This window comes from Emydura macquarii, unplaced genomic scaffold (assembly GCF_026122565.2).
Source record: "Emydura macquarii macquarii isolate MOO-44397 ecotype Brisbane River unplaced genomic scaffold, CSIRO-AGI_Emac_v2 contig_3220, whole genome shotgun sequence".
Taxonomy (NCBI): domain Eukaryota; kingdom Metazoa; phylum Chordata; order Testudines; family Chelidae; genus Emydura; species Emydura macquarii.
The window spans coordinates 7,806,106-7,824,998 of record NW_027133357.1 but is presented as its reverse complement, the minus strand read 5'-3'; the positions used below and the strand labels follow the sequence as shown (position 1 = coordinate 7,824,998).

Here is an 18,893-nt window from a genome sequence, read left to right as displayed (position 1 = left end):
AAATCTGGCCCCGCATATCTAGATGCCTAAATAGCAACCAGGGTGACTCATTTTAGACCCCTGTTTTTGAAAATCTTGGCCCAATTTCCTGTCCCCCAGCAGAAGATGGTCTTCTTAAGATAGAACAAGGCGTGTGTGGTGGAGAACATCAGGCCTGAGTCACTGGAAACTCTTCCTTCCTCTTTCCCTTATCCCGCCTCTCTCCCCAGCAGCGGGTGATCCCTTTGGTACCTTGAAATAGCAGCGGTCCTTGAGAAGGGGGTTTGTGTCCGTGAATGAGGGAGAGGGGTGTGCAGGACAGCCTAGTGTATAGAGCACTGGACCAGGACTCAGAAGACCTGGTTCTGTTGCCAGCTCTGCCGCTGACCTGCTGGCTGAGCTTGGGCAAAGTCTCTTCCTTGCCCTGTGCCTCAGTTCCCCCATCTGTTCAATGGGGATAATGATCGTACCCTCCTTTGTAAAGTGCTTTGAGCTCTCCTGATGAAAAACACTAGATGAGCACTAGGGACTATTATTTATTCCAAGCGCCTTCAGTGGATCGTTCCAGATCAATGGCTGAAGGTGAGAAGATGATGATTTTTTGGCTCCAAATTTAGGTTTTTTGTTGTGTTTGTTTGTTTGTTTGTTGTTTTTTTTTTTTTACCCATGATTTTACAAACCAAAGGGCCATTTTTTGAAGCTCTCACTGGAAACAGCAGGTGGCTTTTTTTGTGTGTACACCTTTTTTTGGGTTTGGTTTATTGCTGCAGCTGTTTGTTTGTGGTGGGACCCAGAGATCGAGGCGTGGTTCTGCTCAGTGTTGACTGGGATTCAGAGGGTATTTCTTGACTCGGGGAGGCAGTTTGACACAATGATTAGTGAGCTAGACTGGGGGAGGGAAGGGGTCACGGTTCAATTCCTTACACTGTCCCGGGCTGCATGCAGGTTCGTTCAACGTTTTTGTGCCGCAGTTCCCCAGGTATAAAGCAAGGATAATAACCCTTCCTTTGCCTTGTGTCTTTCGATTGTAAGCTCTTCTGGGCAGGGTCTTGTGTTGTGTACATACAGCACCGAATGTCCTAATAGTTAATCCGTGTATTGTGCTTTTCAGAACGATTCCCCAGGAAATAATCACAGGCTGACTCTGCCTGCAATAAGAGTAGTCTTGCAATCCTTATGGAATGCCTGAGGCCTGATCTTGGTTGGGATGCCACTGGGGGTAGATGCCAGTGGGCTGTGGATGCAGCTGTCATACAGATAAATACTCTGTGTGGCCAGGGACAAGTTGCTTCGCCTCCCCGTGCCTCTGTTTCCCCACCTGTAAAATGGGGATAAACAGTACTGACCCTAAAGCACTTGGAGAGATCTTGGTGACGGGCACTGCCCGCGAGCAGAGCATTGCTATTAGAGCTGGGTCCTTTGGGCTTCATTTAACCCTACCGCAGCCCTTGCTGTGGTCGAACTCATTTCATTTCTCTCTCTCTCTCTCTCTCTCTCTCTCTCACTCTCAGCAATTCCTTTGTGCCTCTGGAAGAGTTGTGACCTGCCCCACACGTGTGCCATGGCGTCGCGCATCAGCCTGCGCATGCAGCTCATGCGGGAGCAAGCGCAGCAGGAGGAGCAGAGGGAGCGGATGCAGCAGCAGGCGGTGATGCATTACATGCAGCAGCAGCAGATGCCGGTGGCCCCCACGCCGGCCATCAACACTCCGGTCCAGTTCCAGTCCCCGCCCGCCGTGCCGGGAGAGGTCTTAAAGGTACAGTGCAGACCGACTGGTTTCCTTCTCTCCTTTGGGGGAAGTCTTGGCCATTATGAGAGCTCTAATCGGTTTTCCCTGCCCGCTGGGCGGGTTCTTAGGTTCAGTCGTACCTGGAGAACCCCACCACGTATCATCTGCAGAAGTCACGGGACAAGAAGGTCCAGGAGTATCTCTCTGAAACCTACGGGAACAAGTTTGCTGCTCACATCAGCCCCATCCGGCACTCTCCAAAGCCTCCCCCTGCTGCCTCGCCTGGTGTCCGGCCCAGCCATGTCATGTCCTCTTCAGCCGGCAACAGCGCCCCCAACAGCCCCATGGCCATGCTCAACATCAGCTCCAACCCGGAGAGGGAGGTGAGGAAACGGCTTGGGTTTATGGCGCACCAGGGTGAATAGGAGAGAGGAAGTGAAGGGTTTAAAAGCGGCATGTGATCAGGGTCTCTCCAGTCCTGGTTTCGCTCCGTAGCAGGCACTATAAGGGGCAGAGCAGGAGAGCTGGGATTTCCCAGCAGGAGACACTCTGGGACGTAGGATATAAATACCTGGCTAGTATATCACGCTTTTCATGGACAAGTCAGCACTTAGCATTGAAAAATAAATCACTGAACTGAGGAAACCCTCAGCTGTCCCTTCGTTTTCACCCACTTACCCCGCACCTCTGGCCATGTGCTCTATCAAGATGCACCTTTCTCTTCCAGATGGACGAGGTCATTGATGACATCATGCGTTTGGATGACGTTTTGGGCTATATTAACCCGGAAATGCACATGCCCAACACTGTGAGTGTGTCTGATTGACTTCCTCTCTGCTATCCTGACTCGAAGGGGGCATCGGAGGGGAGGAGCCTGCATTTGACATGCCGTGGCTAAGGGGCAATATGCACTGTAGGGTTAGTGGTGACTGAGCTCTTCCAGCTGAAGGGTCGCTGCAGAGGGTCTTCTAGGGAGAGTGGTGACTCTGCTACTCAGACCGTCTGGGCCAGATCGTCTGGGGCTGTCTGCCCCTTCTCTTGGTGGCTGAGAGCCATGGTAACCACTGTATATTAGCGCAGCCTAGCAGTCCTGCCATAGGAGGCGTGATCAGAGCACTGCTGTGTTCTTGCTATTCTCAGCTGCCGGGCCAACCCCTCAGGGCTGTGGAGAGCAGAGTGTAAGTTAGAGCAGCCACCTAGGCTGCTCTAACGCACACTGGGGCTCAGACAGGCTTCTGGCTGGCCTCAAAATACAGGGAGGCTCACAGGAGGCAGGAAGCCACCTCTACCACCCTCTCCCCTTAATTCCTGTCCGAAGCGGAGCTCAGCTGGAACTGAGAATCTAGCCCTGTCTATCCAGCTGTGGTGTTCCTGTGTCAATTACTGGTACTGACCCTCAAGGCCACAGCCTGGGATTTTGTTGCACGCTCTCCGTATGTTTGCGCTGGCTCTTGCCTGGCCCAGTGCCCAGCAGGCAGTGGGAAATCATGCACTGTTGTGTGTACAAACTGGCTGAGCCTCCCTCCCCCTGCTCAGGCCCTACAGTGGTAGTGCTTATTATTGCATGGTAAGTCAGCGACAAGTGCTAGTCTGAGCTGGTTGCAGCCTGAACGAGAGACGGTAAACATCAGGTTGGCGTTGCTGTGTGGGGGCTGGGGGAGGGGAGAGCAGTGCAATGGCACGACTGACTGCTGTGACCCCATGTGCCATTTCCTTAGGCCCCTGCTTTCAAATGAGCCCCCCAAAGGGTTGTGGGGGGGGCTTAATAGATTCTAAGTACGGAAGGGACCATTATGATCATCTAGTCGGCCATTGTCTCCAACGCAAGCCGTAGAACCTCCCCTAGCTGTTCCTGTTACCTAGACCAGTGATAGAATCATAGAAGACTAGGGTGGGAAGGGACCTCAGGAGGTATCTAGTCCAACCCCCTGCTGAAAGCAGCACCAACCCCGACTAAATCACTCAGACCTCCATGGTTCAGGAGCCAGGTTAGTGATCAACATTACTCGAAAGAGTCAGTCGTGTGAATTCATTGTTTCATTTACTATCGTACTATAGAGTCATATTTAAACAGTATGGCAGGGGAAATAACTAGTTTAATAATATATAATATTATTTTCACAGCAAAAGGACTGACCAAGTAGTATTATTTTATCAACTGCAATTGGTTAATAACATAGCAAAAGCATCCTGATTGGTTAATAACGTAGGGTGCTTAGTAATTACATCACATGGTGTTTTAATAACCATGTGCTGCAAAGAGCTGCAGGAGACACATTGAAGAGCCACTTGCAACTCGTGAGTCTGTCTGAGTATTACTGGTTTAGACCATATCTTGTGCTGGAGCTAAAGCGTGGTTTTTAAAAAGAATTCCAGTCTTGAGTTTAAATTAAAAAAAAAAAAAAAAAAAGATTATGTGCAGCTGTGACAGTCCCTCATCATCCACAGAATTGGAGCCTGAATCCATCGGGCAGGCTGCTACCACGTGAACTTCTGGGCTAACTGTGAGGATCACAGTCTAGTGGTTAGCGCTGTAGAATCAGGAGTCTCGATTTCCGTTCTTGATTCAGTCACTTCACCCCTCAGTATCTCAGTTTTTCCATCTGTAAAATAGGGATACCTAACTCCCAGGCTGTTTTGTAAGGCTTTATTGAATGTTCTTTGAGGTCCTATCCTTGGATGGAAGGCACCATGGCAAGGTGAAAATTGACTGATTTTTAAGACCCTCCTCCCTTTCCTTCTCTTCCATCCCATCATGAGTATATATCATGATGCTACTTAGCGCTTTATAAATGTTAAAGCTGGGGTCTTCAGTTGGCACGTAAGGGAGTTAGTGCCTAGTGCCTGGCGAAAGTCAGTAACTCCCATAGAAAATCTCAGCCTGATGCATTCAGTGTCACAGCCACCACCACCCTGCCCCTCATGAGTTAGGTCAGTAGCCTTATCCTCATTTTGCACATAGGGAAACTGAGGCATGGAGAGGTGGAGTGACTCACCCACAGAGAGTCGGTGGCAGAGCAGGGAGCAGAACCCAGGAGTTTCCAAGCTCCCAGTTGCATGCTCAGTCCACTAGATTGTGCTGCCCTTCATGCTAGCCCTTGTGATTTGGAATCCTACTGGAGAGCTGGCCCCGAGCCAGCTTTCTGATCCCATCTCCCCCTCCTCCTCCAGGACCAGAACCAAACCAGTCACATGCTCTCTTGTTTTTTCAGCTTCCAACGTCCAGCAGTCACATGAATGTATATAGTGGTGACCCCCAGCTGACAGCCTCTCTGGTGGGTGTCACCAGTAGTTCCTGCCCCGCCGACCTCACTCAGAAGAGAGAACTGACAGGTAACGCATGTGAGTTCCAGCTGCAGCCTGTGTGTGTCTGTGTCAGTCATGTCGGGCCAAATCCTGTGTCAATGCTCGTGCTACTGATGGTAGCGAGGGTTACATGGGGTGTGGGTCATGCAGAATCCTGCCCAGCCTGTTGGACTTAGGTGCCAAGTGGTGCCGGTTTGTTACCTGGGAGATTTGGTGTGAAAAAGTCGCTCTGTAACTGGCTTGGTGTGACCTCTTGCGTCTTTATTGTAGATGATGAGAGCCGCGCCTTGGCTAAAGAGCGTCAGAAGAAGGACAATCACAATCTGAGTGAGTGGATGGTTCGTTCTAGCTGCATGGCCGGGTCTCCTGCCCTCATTCCCTTTAGCCCACCCACCATTCTTTTCCTGCAGGCCCCTCTGTCTGTATCTCTGGTATCCCTTTCACTCTACCTTCATCCTGCTCATCCGTCTGAACGATCCATTCCACCTAACACCTCTTGTCCCTGGCGTATAGGAATCCTCCCAGCATATCCAAGCAGGGTCCCATCTAACCCAGTGCCCTGTCTGACAATGGCCAGTGTCAGATGCTTCAGAGAAAGGCACAAGAAACCCCATCATTGATGCTGTTTTATTTTTGCTGCGATAGTGTCGGGGACCCCAGTCGTGAACCAGGCAGCCATTGTGCTAGGGCCTTTACAAACCTAGAACAAGGGGAATAGTCCCTGTCCCAGTCATGGACCAGGCCCCATGGTGCTAGGGGGCTGTGCAAACAGACCAAGAGCCGGTTCCTGCGCCAAAGATCTTACCATCGAAGTAAGATGAGGCACTCCTTTCTGGACGGTTATGGGATAACCTGCTGTCGGGGAAGTTTCTTCATGACCCCTGTCAGGCCCTGAGGGTTTGTATCCCTTAGCTATTTGTGCCAGGTCTAATAACTCTAATGTTCTCTTGATCCATAGAATGTCTCATCCTTTGAATAGTGCTAAGCTCTTGGTCTATGCTAAAGAACACCCTAGATCTCTCCACCCCACCTCCGAGTCCCCTTGTCATACCCAACACCGCCTAGGGCACCCCATTCTACCCTCAACCACCTCTCCTTTACCCATTGCCTCCTGCAACCCATCCTCCTCTCTAAACCATCCCTTGCCCACTGACTGTTTTCCCATCTAGACCTTTGCCACCCCACCTCCAACTTCCCTGTGCTCGTGGAATTGATCACATGTGAACTGCAGTCCTCCAGAGCTGGAGGGTGCATGTTTGGGTGATGGGGACAGGCCAGCTTTTGAATGTCCCTTGCTCCAAAGCCAGGTGAGGAGAATTTCTCTGGGGTTCCCATAATCCAGACTGGGGAGAGTGCGGGGCTGAGCGTGTGAATAGGCTGCAGGGCATTGAGGCTGGTCTCAAATTCCTAAACCTGAGTCAGTTTCCATCTCTTTCCCTTTCCTCCCTTTAGTCGAGAGAAGACGAAGGTTTAACATCAACGACCGCATCAAAGAACTTGGAATGCTGATTCCCAAAGCCAATGATCTGTAAGTATCGCCGCATGCCGTAGAAGTCCCATTATCTCTGAGATGTCCCACGTGGATTTGATGGGCGCGTGGCAGAGGAATTGTTAAGGGTGGTCCCAAGGGGTGGATGAAACCACCATGTGGGATGAAACTTATTCTATAGTTCAGGAGAAAACTTCCTAATGGCAACTCTCAAGTATTCGTCCCAGAGAAACCGGGGGAGTCCCATTGCTTAGAACATGTAAAACTTGACTGGACAAAGCACCTGATAATTTACTGTGGCGAACAAGCCTGCCCTGGGCAGGGGATGGACTAGGTGTAGGTGATTGTCTGCTATTTCCTGGTAACAGGTTGTTCCAGTGCTGAGTTAACTTCTGTTGCACACACTGGGAATTTTCATTCCTTCGTCTGATGTTACAGCTGGGCAACTGCTTTGAGACTGGATGGGTGGGTGTCAGTGTCTGGTCCCACATCACATTCCCTCTGAGTCTGGTGCTCAGTGTTGTCATAGGTCTCACAAGGCTGGGATAATAGTATGTGTGTGTTGGCCCAGGCCAGTGCCATCCCTTACATGCATAGGTCCAGGAGGTAATTCAGGGCATTAAGTTTGCAAAGAGGCATGTCAGTATAGTGGCATGCTGCGGAACTTGTCTGGACCTCGGAGCTGGTTAGAAGGAGCTGATAGTGTAGATTGTAATGACTTCTCCCATATTCTATCCCAGGGATGTACGCTGGAACAAAGGCACCATCCTGAAGGCCTCAGTTGATTACATCAGAAGGATGCAGAAGGACCTGCAGCGGTCACGAGATCTGGAGAATCACTCTCGGCGTCTGGAAATGACGAATAAACAATTACTGATCCGTATTCAGGTGGGTTCCTGCCTTCCCCCATCTCTCCATGCTAACCCAGCCCAAGGGTATGTTTATGCTGTAATAGAAGACCTGCGGCATAGCCACGGCTGATCTGGGTCATTTGACTTAGGCTCACGGGGCTTGAGCTGCATGCTAAAAATTGCAGTGTGGTCGTGCAGGTTTGGGCTGTAGCCTGGGCTCTGAAACCCTGACCTACCCTGCACTATTTAGCCTGTCAACCTGACCCCCGACTCAGTTGACCTGGGCTCTGAGACTCAGTGCCGCGAGTTTTTTCTTGCAGTGTGGATGCACCTTAAAACACCTGCAGGGGCTCAGATCAGTGGTTTTGTTCTTGCCCCTTCACCAAGGGTCTGGGCTAGATTCTGTTCTCCTTTATGGCCTTGAAACTGGAGCAACTTCACTGACCTAAATGGAGTCCCTCCGGAGTCACACTGGCATCACTGAGATTCTCTGTCCCTTTGCACGCACAAGCACTGAGCCCAAAGCTAGTAAAGTCACTGACGATTCCCACTGACTTCAGTTTGTATCAGGCCCCCCGCAATGCTGCTTTGCATGGCTAACATTCTGCAGACGTGTAGGTTCGTTAGGGGCCTGCTCCTGCCCACATGCTTGCTTGCCGTTCCTGTTGACATCAGTGGGGCTCAACTCGTGAGACCCACTTTGCAGGCCAGGCCCTGGGCTTGCAGCTGACCCTTGCCCACCAGTGACGGGGAGGTCAGGCGGAAACTGGAGGGGCGAGCAGTTCTGGGGGAGATTCCACTCACCACAAGGAACAACTTGCAGCTCGGGGGGGTTTGCGTGGGGGCCTGGCTTGTTGTGTTCATGGCTATACTTGCTGGGGGGAGGCCTGTGCTTCCCGGGCAGTGGCACTTGGGCTGATGCTTTCAAACCTATTTGATGATGGCAGGCTCCCAATCCATATCTGAGTACCTAAGGGGAGGTGTTTAAGGAGCTTCAGTGTGGATTTAGGAGGATCACTAGGCCCGCAGGTTTGAAACGGTTGCCCTAAGGTTTATGGTACCTGGTGCTTCCTGGATAGGGACGCTGGATCCAACTTTAGCAGGGGATTTCATGTAGGGTAGCGAGTAGCCTGTTTGCACTACAGCAGTGAGCCCGCAGTGTCTGCCTCACCTCATCCTTGGATCGCTGACCAGTGGAATTCAGGCTACGGAATAACAAACCTGGCCGGGACTGGGGACTTTTATGAGTTAAACTTCGAAGTCCTGTTTTCTTCTTTGCCTCTTCCTCCTTCTCTCTTTCCCTGGAATCTCTTCACTCCTCTCTCAAGGTCCCCAGCTGTCTGCTTTCTCCATCTGGCCTTTTCCCCAGTTCTGTCCCCTGAGAGGGACGTTTGACGGGGGAGGAGCAGCGCGAAGGTTTGAAGTGAACCACGCAGTGGCACTGGGAAGAGGTGGGACTAACCACAGAGCGAAGTGAGTGGTGGCCAGGGCCAAAGTGGTCAAGAACACCCAACTTAAGAGATCTTTAATGGTCCTGATTCTCAGAGGGGCGGGGGCTCAGCGCTGTTGAAAATCAGGCCTCTTTAAGGCGTCTCAAGTCAGAGGCCCAGAATCGCTAGCCACTTTGGACTGTTTTGTCCTGTAGCGTCCACGCTGGTGGCTTTGTAAACCTATGGTCCTTAACCTGATGCTGGCACTGCTCACCCCTTGTGCCCGGCTGCTGGATCGTGTCAGTTCAGCTCTCAGGCGGGGGGAGGGTTCCCCACAAGGCAGTCAGTGATACCAGACAGTCTCAGCTCCCTCCCTTTCTCTGTTGTGTCCCGAGTAAGGACTCCTTGCTTGTGTGCTGTGTCCTACAGGAGTTGGAGATGCAGGCTCGCCTCCATGGGCTGCCAGCCTCCTCGCCCTCCGGCGTGAACCTGGTGGAACTAGCACAGCAGGTCGTGAAGCAAGAAGAGACTGGAGAGGACGGGTCAATGGAGCCTCAGCAGCCTCAGCTACATCCAGACCAGGAGACACAGCAGCAGCTGCTGCCGCCGCCTCCGTCTCCCTACCAGCTGGACTTTACTCACAGCCTGAGCTTCGACGATAGTTCCAGAGGGTTCCACGACCCGCTGGATCCCGGCCACAATGTCTCTTTCCCCTCTTTATCCAAGAAGGAGCTGGACTTGATGCTGATGGAGGACACCATGTTACCTCTGGCTTCTGACCCCTTGTTCTCCGCCATGTCCCCCGAGGCCTCCAAGGCCAGCAGTCGCAGGAGCAGCTTCAGCATGGAGGATGCCGACATGCTGTGATGAGGAGCCGCTCAGAGCCTGGGGTGAAGGACGAGGAGTGAGGATTGTCAGTGAAGACACACATCCCTTCCCTACCCAAGAAGACCCCAACTGGCACTTGAGCCTACATAGAAATACATTTCTCTATGCAATGGTTGTCACAGTCACTGGGGAAGTCAGACCCATATTGCTACAATTTGATCTGCAAACTTTCTTCTTTTGCCATTAACTGAGCGGAGCTCCGTGGCTTGCCACTGCATTGGAATGACCATAGATTTACAGCTCAGCTGCCTTGCCTTTCAGCAAACTTCCTGCAAGCCACACGCAGTGCAAGGAGTGGAGGCTGAAAGCCCGTCTGTCAGATATGAGGAGGAGAGTTCAAGTACCAGCGGAGGATAATAGGGGGCTTGCCGCTCAGAGCTCCTTGGTGCAATCCCGCCAAGCTTCACCGCGTGACCCTGCGTTCCCTCGAAGTCTTCCCAAGCCAGCGCGGTCACCCTGAGGACGCCGGCCACGATCCCACGTTGGGCTTCCCCTTTCCTTTTCAGGCAGGGCTGTGCAGCTTCAGGGAAGGAGGGTGTGGTCGCCATGGTGAAGGGGAGGTGTGTTTCTCAAGGCTCCTTGCAGAGGCGGAGGGGAATCTGAACAAGTTCTTTAGGGCTTGTCTACAAACTTTTGTCGCCCAGGGGTGTGAAAAAAACACCCCGCTGAGCAACAAAAACTGCGAGTGTAGACAAGTCCTTTGTGATACCAGAGGGACTTTTTCAAAGCCGGGAGCAGGAGCTGGATGCGACAGGCTCATTTATTTGTCACTGGGGTTTGTAAAGGCACCGGCTTGGAGAATGGGCCTGTCGAGGCCCACTCATCTTCCGCCCCCGCTAGAGATGGGACCGGAAACTTCGGAAATGGATTCAGAACCCTTGAAAGGGCAGGGGGTTGGGATGGCGGCTGGGGCGCATCTTTGCTTCCTCTTAGTCTGTTCAGATGAGTCTTGAAGCTTGCAAGTGATATTTCGTCCAAACCATCAGTGGGTACCTGGTTTGGAATTAAACCCCCCCCCTGATGGTTTTTGGACACAAGCTTCTGATTTTGCACCCGCACTTATCGGTGCCTGCGGTTTTGCACAATTGGGCAGCATTTTCAAATGCACCTAAAGCGGGGGGGGGGGTGTCCACATCACAGCTGAGAGCCTGGGAGCGAGGCTCCCGGCCCAGGCAGGCATGAGCTAGCTGGGTCCAAACTAGCAGGCTAAAAGTAGCAATATGGTGGTTGCTTCACGAGGGGCCTCTGGGTTTGGCTCGGTGTGTTCAGCGCCCACACGAATGCGTGGAAGATGGCCACGTGAGGTCAAGTGACCTGGACCCATACACTTGCTGGTGAAGTGTCCATGGGTTGGAATTTTTCTGCCCTTAAAAAAGAAAAGCAACTGAGCACAAACCCAGCCAGGTGGAGAAGCTGGGAGAAGTTACGGGGGAAGGGAGAGGGGTGGGAATCTGATCTCGCCGGTCAATCAGCTTGGCTCTGAAGAGGAGCAGATCATGGTCTCTGTTCTACAGGGTTCTTGGGCAGCACTGAGGCGCTCTGCAATGCAGTCAGTGATAGGGGGAGCCTGGGGTTCTAAATCTCAGGTGGGTGCTCCGATGACCCATGCCGCCTTCTCCTGTGGGTTTGATCCCAGAACCAATATCCCTCTGACAAGGGCCTGCCAGGGAATGTTAAAAACAGCCCTCTTCCCTCCGACAAGCTTCGGCTTCCTGTGTCTTCATGTTCTGGATTGTCTCCCACGGGGTGAGGTATCCTTGTAAGCCCGGAAATTAGCCCTGCCCAGCTCAAAAGGAAACATGCAGGAGTTCTTCTGCTTGGGGAAAGGCTTGTTTGGTGTCCTCACTGTGGCTCTGTCTTCCTCTTCCTCCCTCCGTCCCCTCCTCAGTTGCTTCCATGTTTCTGGCAACCCAAGCCGTGTCCTCGCTGATGGGAAGTGAAGGATAGATGTTTCCATCCCTGACCAAAACATGATTTGGTCCATTAAGAGAATGGAATCAAAGACTCCTTCAAAATGACTGGGACTGGCTCCTGATCCATTCACATCATCGTAATTCTGGGCTGAGGCTCTTCAGACCGAAGGCAAATTGGTCTTTATACTGTGTCTTTTGGATCCTTCATGTAAACCGGTAGCTGGGCCCAGGTGTAGAGACTGGGTAACAGGTCAACCATCCTGGTGTGAAGCAGGAGGATGATTGGATGTTGGTAACGATTGCCAAAATCTTAGCCAGGGCTCTTTGTCTTTGGCGTCTCAGAGCCAATCCCCCTCTCCTCCTCGGGTAGTTTTTAGCCTAAAGAGCTAAACCACTGAAGAGTTTCTTTGCACAGCTTAGTAGCTGAATCATTTTTCTGCTTTCTCCGTGTTGTTGTCAGCACAGCCACAGGGGGAATTGGGGTGGGGAAGAAGCAGTGAGGGGAATCACTTTTATTTAAAAGGAAATACCACAGTATTCTAAAGTAAGAGCCCAAGGGGCATGTGAGGAAGATGGGGGGAACCTTTAGTAATGATACTACATTATACTCCAGGAGCTGCCCTAAGTATTGCAGTAAGGCTATGGCAAGCTGTAGTGTTGGGGTTCATTACTGGAGAAAGATGTAACAGGTTCACATTGAAAAGTCTGGATCCCAATCTTAAAAGTTCAGGCACGCTTGGATCCAGGCTTTATAGTTCAGGCCCCATCTCCAGCCCTGATTCTGTACTGAGAACTGCGTGGGTGGGACCCCTGCCCATACACACACACACAGACCTGTTGACTTCAAATCCTGGTGATTGGTGCTAGGCTAGGACCTAAAATCATAAGGGAAAACTCAACCTGTCAACTCGCTGAGAAGGAAAGAGCTCATGAATTGGATCCTGGGGTTTTGGAGTGTGAACGTGACCAAAGGGTACAGCTCTGGGGCAAGCGTGGGTCTGTGATGGGAGTGAGATGGTCTCCAGGGTGTGGGCATCTCCCAAGCTTACCGTGAGGAGTGTCAGGAGAAAGTGACATTTGCATATAGTGGCAAAAAAAGCAAGTGAGAGAAGGAAGAAGACAGAGAGAGCAGCTCCCCTTTCACCTCTAGAGAAGGTGAGTCCCAACTGCTGGCAGTCAGGAGAGTCCGTGTAGAGCAAGGGAAAGGGAAGTCCCCAACTTACGCTCCCTTGCCCGTGTATTTGTGCTTTTGGTAGCAGGAGGTGGAACGACTAGCCACTGCCCTGAGATAAGAGTCCACCAAGGGGAGTTCCTGCAGATGTCAGTGGCCTAAATGCAGGGCTTCTGCAGGAGACAAGTGGACAGGATCTTCTGTGCATCTTTCAGGGAGGGGGGCCTGCGGGATGTGTGATGGGTGTCTGTTAAACCAGGGCGTTGGCCCCCTCTGCGTGCCATTGTTACGTGCCTAAATAAACAGGAGTCATCCTTCAGAGCAGGACAGTAGACTCGTGCTAAGTGCCTAGGGATGTGCAGTGGGCATCCTCCGATGCAGCCATTATAGACTCCTTTACGCCATGCAAGCGTCTGTGTGGACGCCCTGTGTCCCTGCACACACTTGGACTGTCACCCGGAGAGTCCTGTGGACTTCCGCTTAAGTGCCTGCAGGTGGGCAGCGTGCGTCTTCTGCAGCAGAGCCTACAGAACCTTATAGATCCACCCTAAGTGCCTACGGATGCGCTGCATGTCTTCTGAGCCTCGCACATGTAGCCCTTCCAGATGTAGGCTAAACCCCAGCAGATACTGGAATCACCACGTGGCATTGACGCATGGTCAGAAATTTCTAGTAGGCAGAGAGGAGGGTGTCTAGGAAGACTTGGTGGTGTTATAGCCAGTGAACTGGGGTAAGGCTGCTGGGAAGGGTGGGTGGGGAGCCATACCCAGTGGGATGAGAATCAAATTCTAGGACAAACTGGGGTATGCCTCCCAGGGGATCACGGAGGAATCTTCGAGGGGAGAGGGGGTCCAGCGGGCCTAGGATAGCCCCCATGGGGGTGGGGAGGAACTGCCACCCAGCCCTGCTCTGCCCCCATCTCCACTCCAGCCCCACTCCCCCTACTGCAGCCCCCATCTTGGCTCCTGGGCCCTCTCCTAGCCAGCCCAGGCCCTGTGGCCCCAGACTCCTGGGCCATCTCCTAATTGCAGCTCCTGGGTTGGGTGGGGTGCAACCCCAAAAGTTTGGGCCCACTGTTGTAGCAAGTCCTGGCGGAGCCATGGCCAGATGGCTGAGAGGTGAGTCTCTTAGAGAGAAAAATAAACCTGGTTTGAACCCAAAGTTCTTTCTGAACCCACAGCAGGTTGATTCTGTGTTATAACTGCACTCTTCACGGCATGCTTCAGCAAACACAGGATGCGGTATATAGAGTGCGTTATGCCGTGTGCTTGAGTGGCTTCAGGACATGGTATATACTAGGGATGGGCACCTATGTAACCTTCGCTTAAAATGTCAGCTTGAATCACTTGACTTTTTTCTTCTTGAAGTCTGAAACGTGGCAGGCCTTTACACTTCCTGTCGGTGGTTGGGACAGGAAGTGATGTCATTTAGTGAAACGTTTTCCCAGCCTTTGGCAGCCGAGATTTGCGTGGGAAGATCTGACATCATAAAATGTCTGGTCTAATCCGGACCCAGTAGTCTCCGAAAAGCACGTGAATTTGGGATGGTAAAGCTCGGAAGCCAAGATTTGCAAAAGCGACTGGTGATTTTGGGTGCTGTATTTTCAGACAGTGCTGAGCACCCTGTCCTCTGAAAATCAGGCCCCTTTAAGGTGCATTGAGTTGGGTACCCAAAATCACTTGTCACTTTGGAACATCTTAGCCAGAGACTTCTTGAAGTGCTCCTCATCACTAGTATATACCGTAGTGCGGCATGCTTCATTGACTGAGCGCTGCGGTGTGTGCTGTATGCAAAATGGGGTCATTGTCTATCTGATACAGTATATACTGCGCTCGGGTCATGGCTATGGGATGCAGAGCGTACTGCACCATTATTCCCTGCTCCAGCCAGTGTGAGAAGCAGGGCGCTCTCCATGCCATGAGAGAACAGTTGTGGATTTTTCATCTCTTTTGTGTTTGTTTTTTATTGCACTGTTCTGATTCAAAAATTTTACTACTGTTTTTTAAATAAATGTTCAAAAGAATGACCTGGAATGGGGAAAAAATCATTAAAATATATTTATTTACAGCCTATCCGTGTAGGGGTTTATTTGTGTGGGGCAAAGGGCAGAAATGAAGGCGATCCCATGCATTTCCACAACAGCTTTCATCCCAGAGAGCTCATGAAAGCAAATCGCTAACACTTACCCCCATTTTACAGAGGGGGAAACTGAGGCACAAAGCAGGGAAGTGAGTTGTCCAAGGTGACATGGGCCAGAATTTTCAGAAGGGCTCATCTCCCATAATCAGGGCCAGATTTTCCAGAGAGCTCTGTTCACCAGACATGGGGTCAAGAAGGAATTCCCCCCCCAAGTCAGATTGATAGGGATCTTGGGTTTTTTCTTTCCCCTGCATAGGGTGTGATTTGCCTGCTGGGATCATCTGGCCATGTCTCACCTAATCCATTCCCTACCATCGCAGGGGTCTCAGGTATTGGTGGCACCTCGGTCTCTCCTTGTTTCTATCTGTGGCACTCAACAGTTTAGTCTCCTGAGGATTAGAATGCTTTAGTTTAACTGAAGTCATGGGCTCAACATAGAAGTATTACAGGGAAATGGAATGGCCTGGGATATGCAGGAGAGTCTGGTGCTCCCTTTTGCCTCAAACTCTATAGTACTCTCTGAAATAATTTAGACACCTGAGTGAGTAGCCCGATTTTTGGAAGAGCCCTGCCCATGTTGAGTGCTGAGTTATTGAAAATCCGGTTGTGAGTGTCACAAGGGGAACTGCTGGGGGCTAAAAATCTTTTTATTTATTTATTTTTTTAAATTGGTTGTCTAAATGAGAGCTGAGCTCTTCTGAAAGCCTGTCCCACAACGAGTCTGTAGTTCTGAGACTCTGACTTCCAGTTCTGCTCTAACTGCTGTACCTTTGTAGGATGGTAAAGGAAGCAAGTCCAATTAAGGTAAGGGAGGCGAGTCCACTGTGAAAATCAGGGGTCTGGTGGGCTGCCAGGGAGTAAAGAGAGCAATTCAGGAGAGCAAGGACATTGGAAGGAAACTCAACCAGCCTGACCAGGAGTACTATGTTCAGTTCTGGTCACCCTATGTGGGGAAAAAAAAAGGGCAGAAATAGAAGAGGTTCTGAGGTGGGAGGTGAAAATGATTAGAAGCCTGGAGAGATTGAAAAGACAGGACCTCTTTTGTTTATAGAGGAGATTAATAAGAGGGGACACTATAGAGGAGTACAAAATAATGAATAAGAAGGGAAATCAGGTGCTTTTATTTACCCTTTCTTGTCACACACAAACAAGGAGCCATTCACTAAAATGGAAAGGTAACAAAAACTAATACGAAGAAGTAAATGCTTTTTTACGCAAAACAGAATCTATGGAACTCATTGCCAGAGGACATCACAGAGACCAAGAGTTTAGTAGGATTTAATTAGAGGATAAATAGGCTTGGCAGAACTTCATATTAATTAAAATAATTTTGATGGATAATTATTTTAAAGCATTTTCTTAGATTTTTATCTACTTTAATTTTCACAGTTGCAAGAAATTAGGAGGGTGTCAGACAATTAGTGACTGATGGAAGACAATGACATTTTAAAAAGTTAGCTTTATAAACCATCAAAACACAAATTGTCAGCATCACATATCAAAATATACACAGTAAATATCCTTAAATCAACAAATCATGCCTGTTTTTACTATTAGTTTGCTAGTCCATTTATAACAAGCCTAATATAAAAGTCTAAATGGCTGGATTTTGTTTCTATTAAGTTTAAAAGCAGCATTATTATTACTTTGCTTAGCTGTAAATTTTGATTATTATCGATGGAAATATTTCTGCATTGGTTTGTGTGTATACAGTGAAATCAACATTTACTGGCATTTACCAATAAAAATGGAATCCTTCCAAGCCGAAGGATAAGTCAGTTACATGAATAATGAGGGTGTTCACAGTTAGCTACATAGGATATTTTTTGCATAAGGGATCAAAATCCTCATGCTTCAGGACACAAGCCCGACCACTACCTGTTTTGGGGTCAGGCAGAACTTTCCCTGGAGGCAGGTTGTCCCATAATGACGGGGTTTTGTCTCTGAAGAAGCTGGTGCTGGTGACTGGTGGAGACAGCATGCTGGAGTCGATGGACCACAGGTTTCATCCAGTATGGTAAATTTTGTCTTTAATATGACCTGTTGACTTGGTGTTTGAATCCGGACTGCCATCAACCATTGGTACTTTTGGGTTCAATGGGATCAGGATCATCCCCTTCAATTTGTCCTTCCATTTGTCAAACATTTCTTTGCACACATCCCCTCCCCACACGTTTTCCCTGATGATACTACAGTTTTTATGCATTAATATAAATACATCCTGAGATCCAAATACATCTGGTGGTAGAGAAATCTGTGTCCGCATCCATCATTCAGGACCATTTCCAGGATGTAATTTTTGCCCCTTGATGCTTGTCACTGAGCAAAGCTGGATCCTTTATTTATACAGGTGCATTATTATTATTACATTTGAAACATGCTGCACTTGTGACTTGGGAGCACAAGATGGTGCTGTCGGCATAGCTGTTCCAGAGCTTTATATTCCTCTGCAGGTTTTGATTTGAAGCTGGAGCTTACTAGCCTTCTACAAAGAAATCAATGAAAGGAACTGGAAGATAATTATTATCCTTTGTCATGGGTGCTGAATGGTGACAGTGAGAAGCCTTTAAAGACACACCAAAACATCCAACTTTTGGGGGGAAATATAGACTTTTTATTTATTTATTTTTAAATGCTATAGAATTCGTGGTTGTAGCTGTGTTGGTCCCAGGATAGTACAGAGGTAAGTTGGGTGAAGTAATATTTTATTCAACCAACTTCTGCTGGTGAAAGAGACAAGCTTTTGAACTGCACAGACTGGAAGAAGAACTCTGTGGAGCTTGAAAGCGTGTCGTTTTCACTAACAGAAGTTGCTGCAATAGAAGTAGAATTTTGTGTGTGCGCAACTCTGGGGTTTTTATTTAGTTACTTTAAAGAACCTTTTCCCTCCTATTTCAGTAGGACGTGCCCTGATCCTGTACAGAGGCTGTGATCTAGGGTTCAGAATGGAGCATTAAGTGCTCATGTTGGAAGATGCTTTCAAATCACTTCCTCCTTCTGTGGGGAGCCTTAGAGCTGGACATCACGTGCACCAAGTTATTAATAAAATTCCTTCCCCTAAAGAAGGCCCAGCTCATGAAATTCCATGCTGGCTTACCAGGCTGTTAACAAGGAACCCATTCACCTAAAGGAGTCTCTAGATCTGTGCAGTGGTGTTGTAGTCGTGACGATCCCAGGATCTTAGAGAGACAAGGTGAGGGAGGTAACATCTTTGGAAAGCTTCTCTCTCTTCCCAACAGAAGTTGGTCCCATAAAAGATATTCCCTCACCCACCTTCTCTTTCCAGATCCAGGCATTTGCAGCCAGGTTGTTCACCATTAACGTGGGGTTAGCACAGCTGTGCTTGGAAGGTCCAACTTATTCACTTGTGCACTCAGTAGAAAGCTAGGCTCAGCTCCTTAGTTAATAACCAAGTTACGGGGCCGGATTCTGATCTCACACCCCAGCTATTAAAGACAGAAGGAGCCGTTCACAAACTATCCACTCTGCCTCCTGCGTAAGCTGGGCCAGAGAATTGCGGGGCGCGGTCATTCCTGCAGTGAGACCCGTGAGCGAAGTAACTCCTGACGTACAGTGGGTGGAAGAGCAGAATTGGACTGGCTGTCTAATTTTGTGGTGCATGGCTTATGTGAAATGCTGTGTGTGGGAGCATTTACTGCCTCTTGACTCACTCGTGAACAGGAGTCAGAGACAATGTAGCACGGGCACAGGGCTGGGAGTTCAGATTCCTGAGTTCTAACCCACCATCCAAGTCACTTCACTTTTCTGCACCTCACTTCTTCCTCTGCAAAAGGGGACTCCCTTCCTCGGAGAGGGGCTGACAGTGCTGTCTGTTGCCATGCTTATACGGCCCCAATGATGCCTGAACAGCTCACAAGCATTAATACATTTGTCCTCACAACCCTTGTGCGAGGCAGGCCAGGGCTATTATCTCCAGTGAAAAGATGGGGACACTAAGGCACTGAGACTACGACTTGCCCAAGGTCCCTGAGGGAGTC

At 49.9% G+C, this 18,893-nt stretch overlaps 1 protein-coding gene across 4 annotated transcripts in view; it reads left to right on the top strand.

The window, feature by feature from the left end:
• Positions 1–14,826, top strand: part of TFEB (transcription factor EB) — a 48,652-nt gene extending 33,826 nt beyond the window's left edge. For 3 of the 4 annotated variants that reach the window (XM_067531837.1, XM_067531838.1, XM_067531836.1), the window contains exons 2-9: positions 1,491–1,735; positions 1,837–2,091; positions 2,436–2,516; positions 4,921–5,050; positions 5,285–5,341; positions 6,467–6,542; positions 7,244–7,391; positions 9,214–14,826. In XM_067531837.1, the coding sequence (XP_067387938.1) occupies positions 1,541–1,735; positions 1,837–2,091; positions 2,436–2,516; positions 4,921–5,050; positions 5,285–5,341; positions 6,467–6,542; positions 7,244–7,391; positions 9,214–9,651 (1,380 nt within the window). In that variant the 5' untranslated portion in view covers positions 1,491–1,540 and the 3' untranslated portion in view covers positions 9,652–14,826. The remainder of the gene's footprint in view (positions 1–1,490; positions 1,736–1,836; positions 2,092–2,435; positions 2,517–4,920; positions 5,051–5,284; positions 5,342–6,466; positions 6,543–7,243; positions 7,392–9,213) is intronic. The other variant, XM_067531839.1, reaches the window with a different exon arrangement.
• Positions 14,827–18,893: the final 4,067 nt, after the last annotated feature.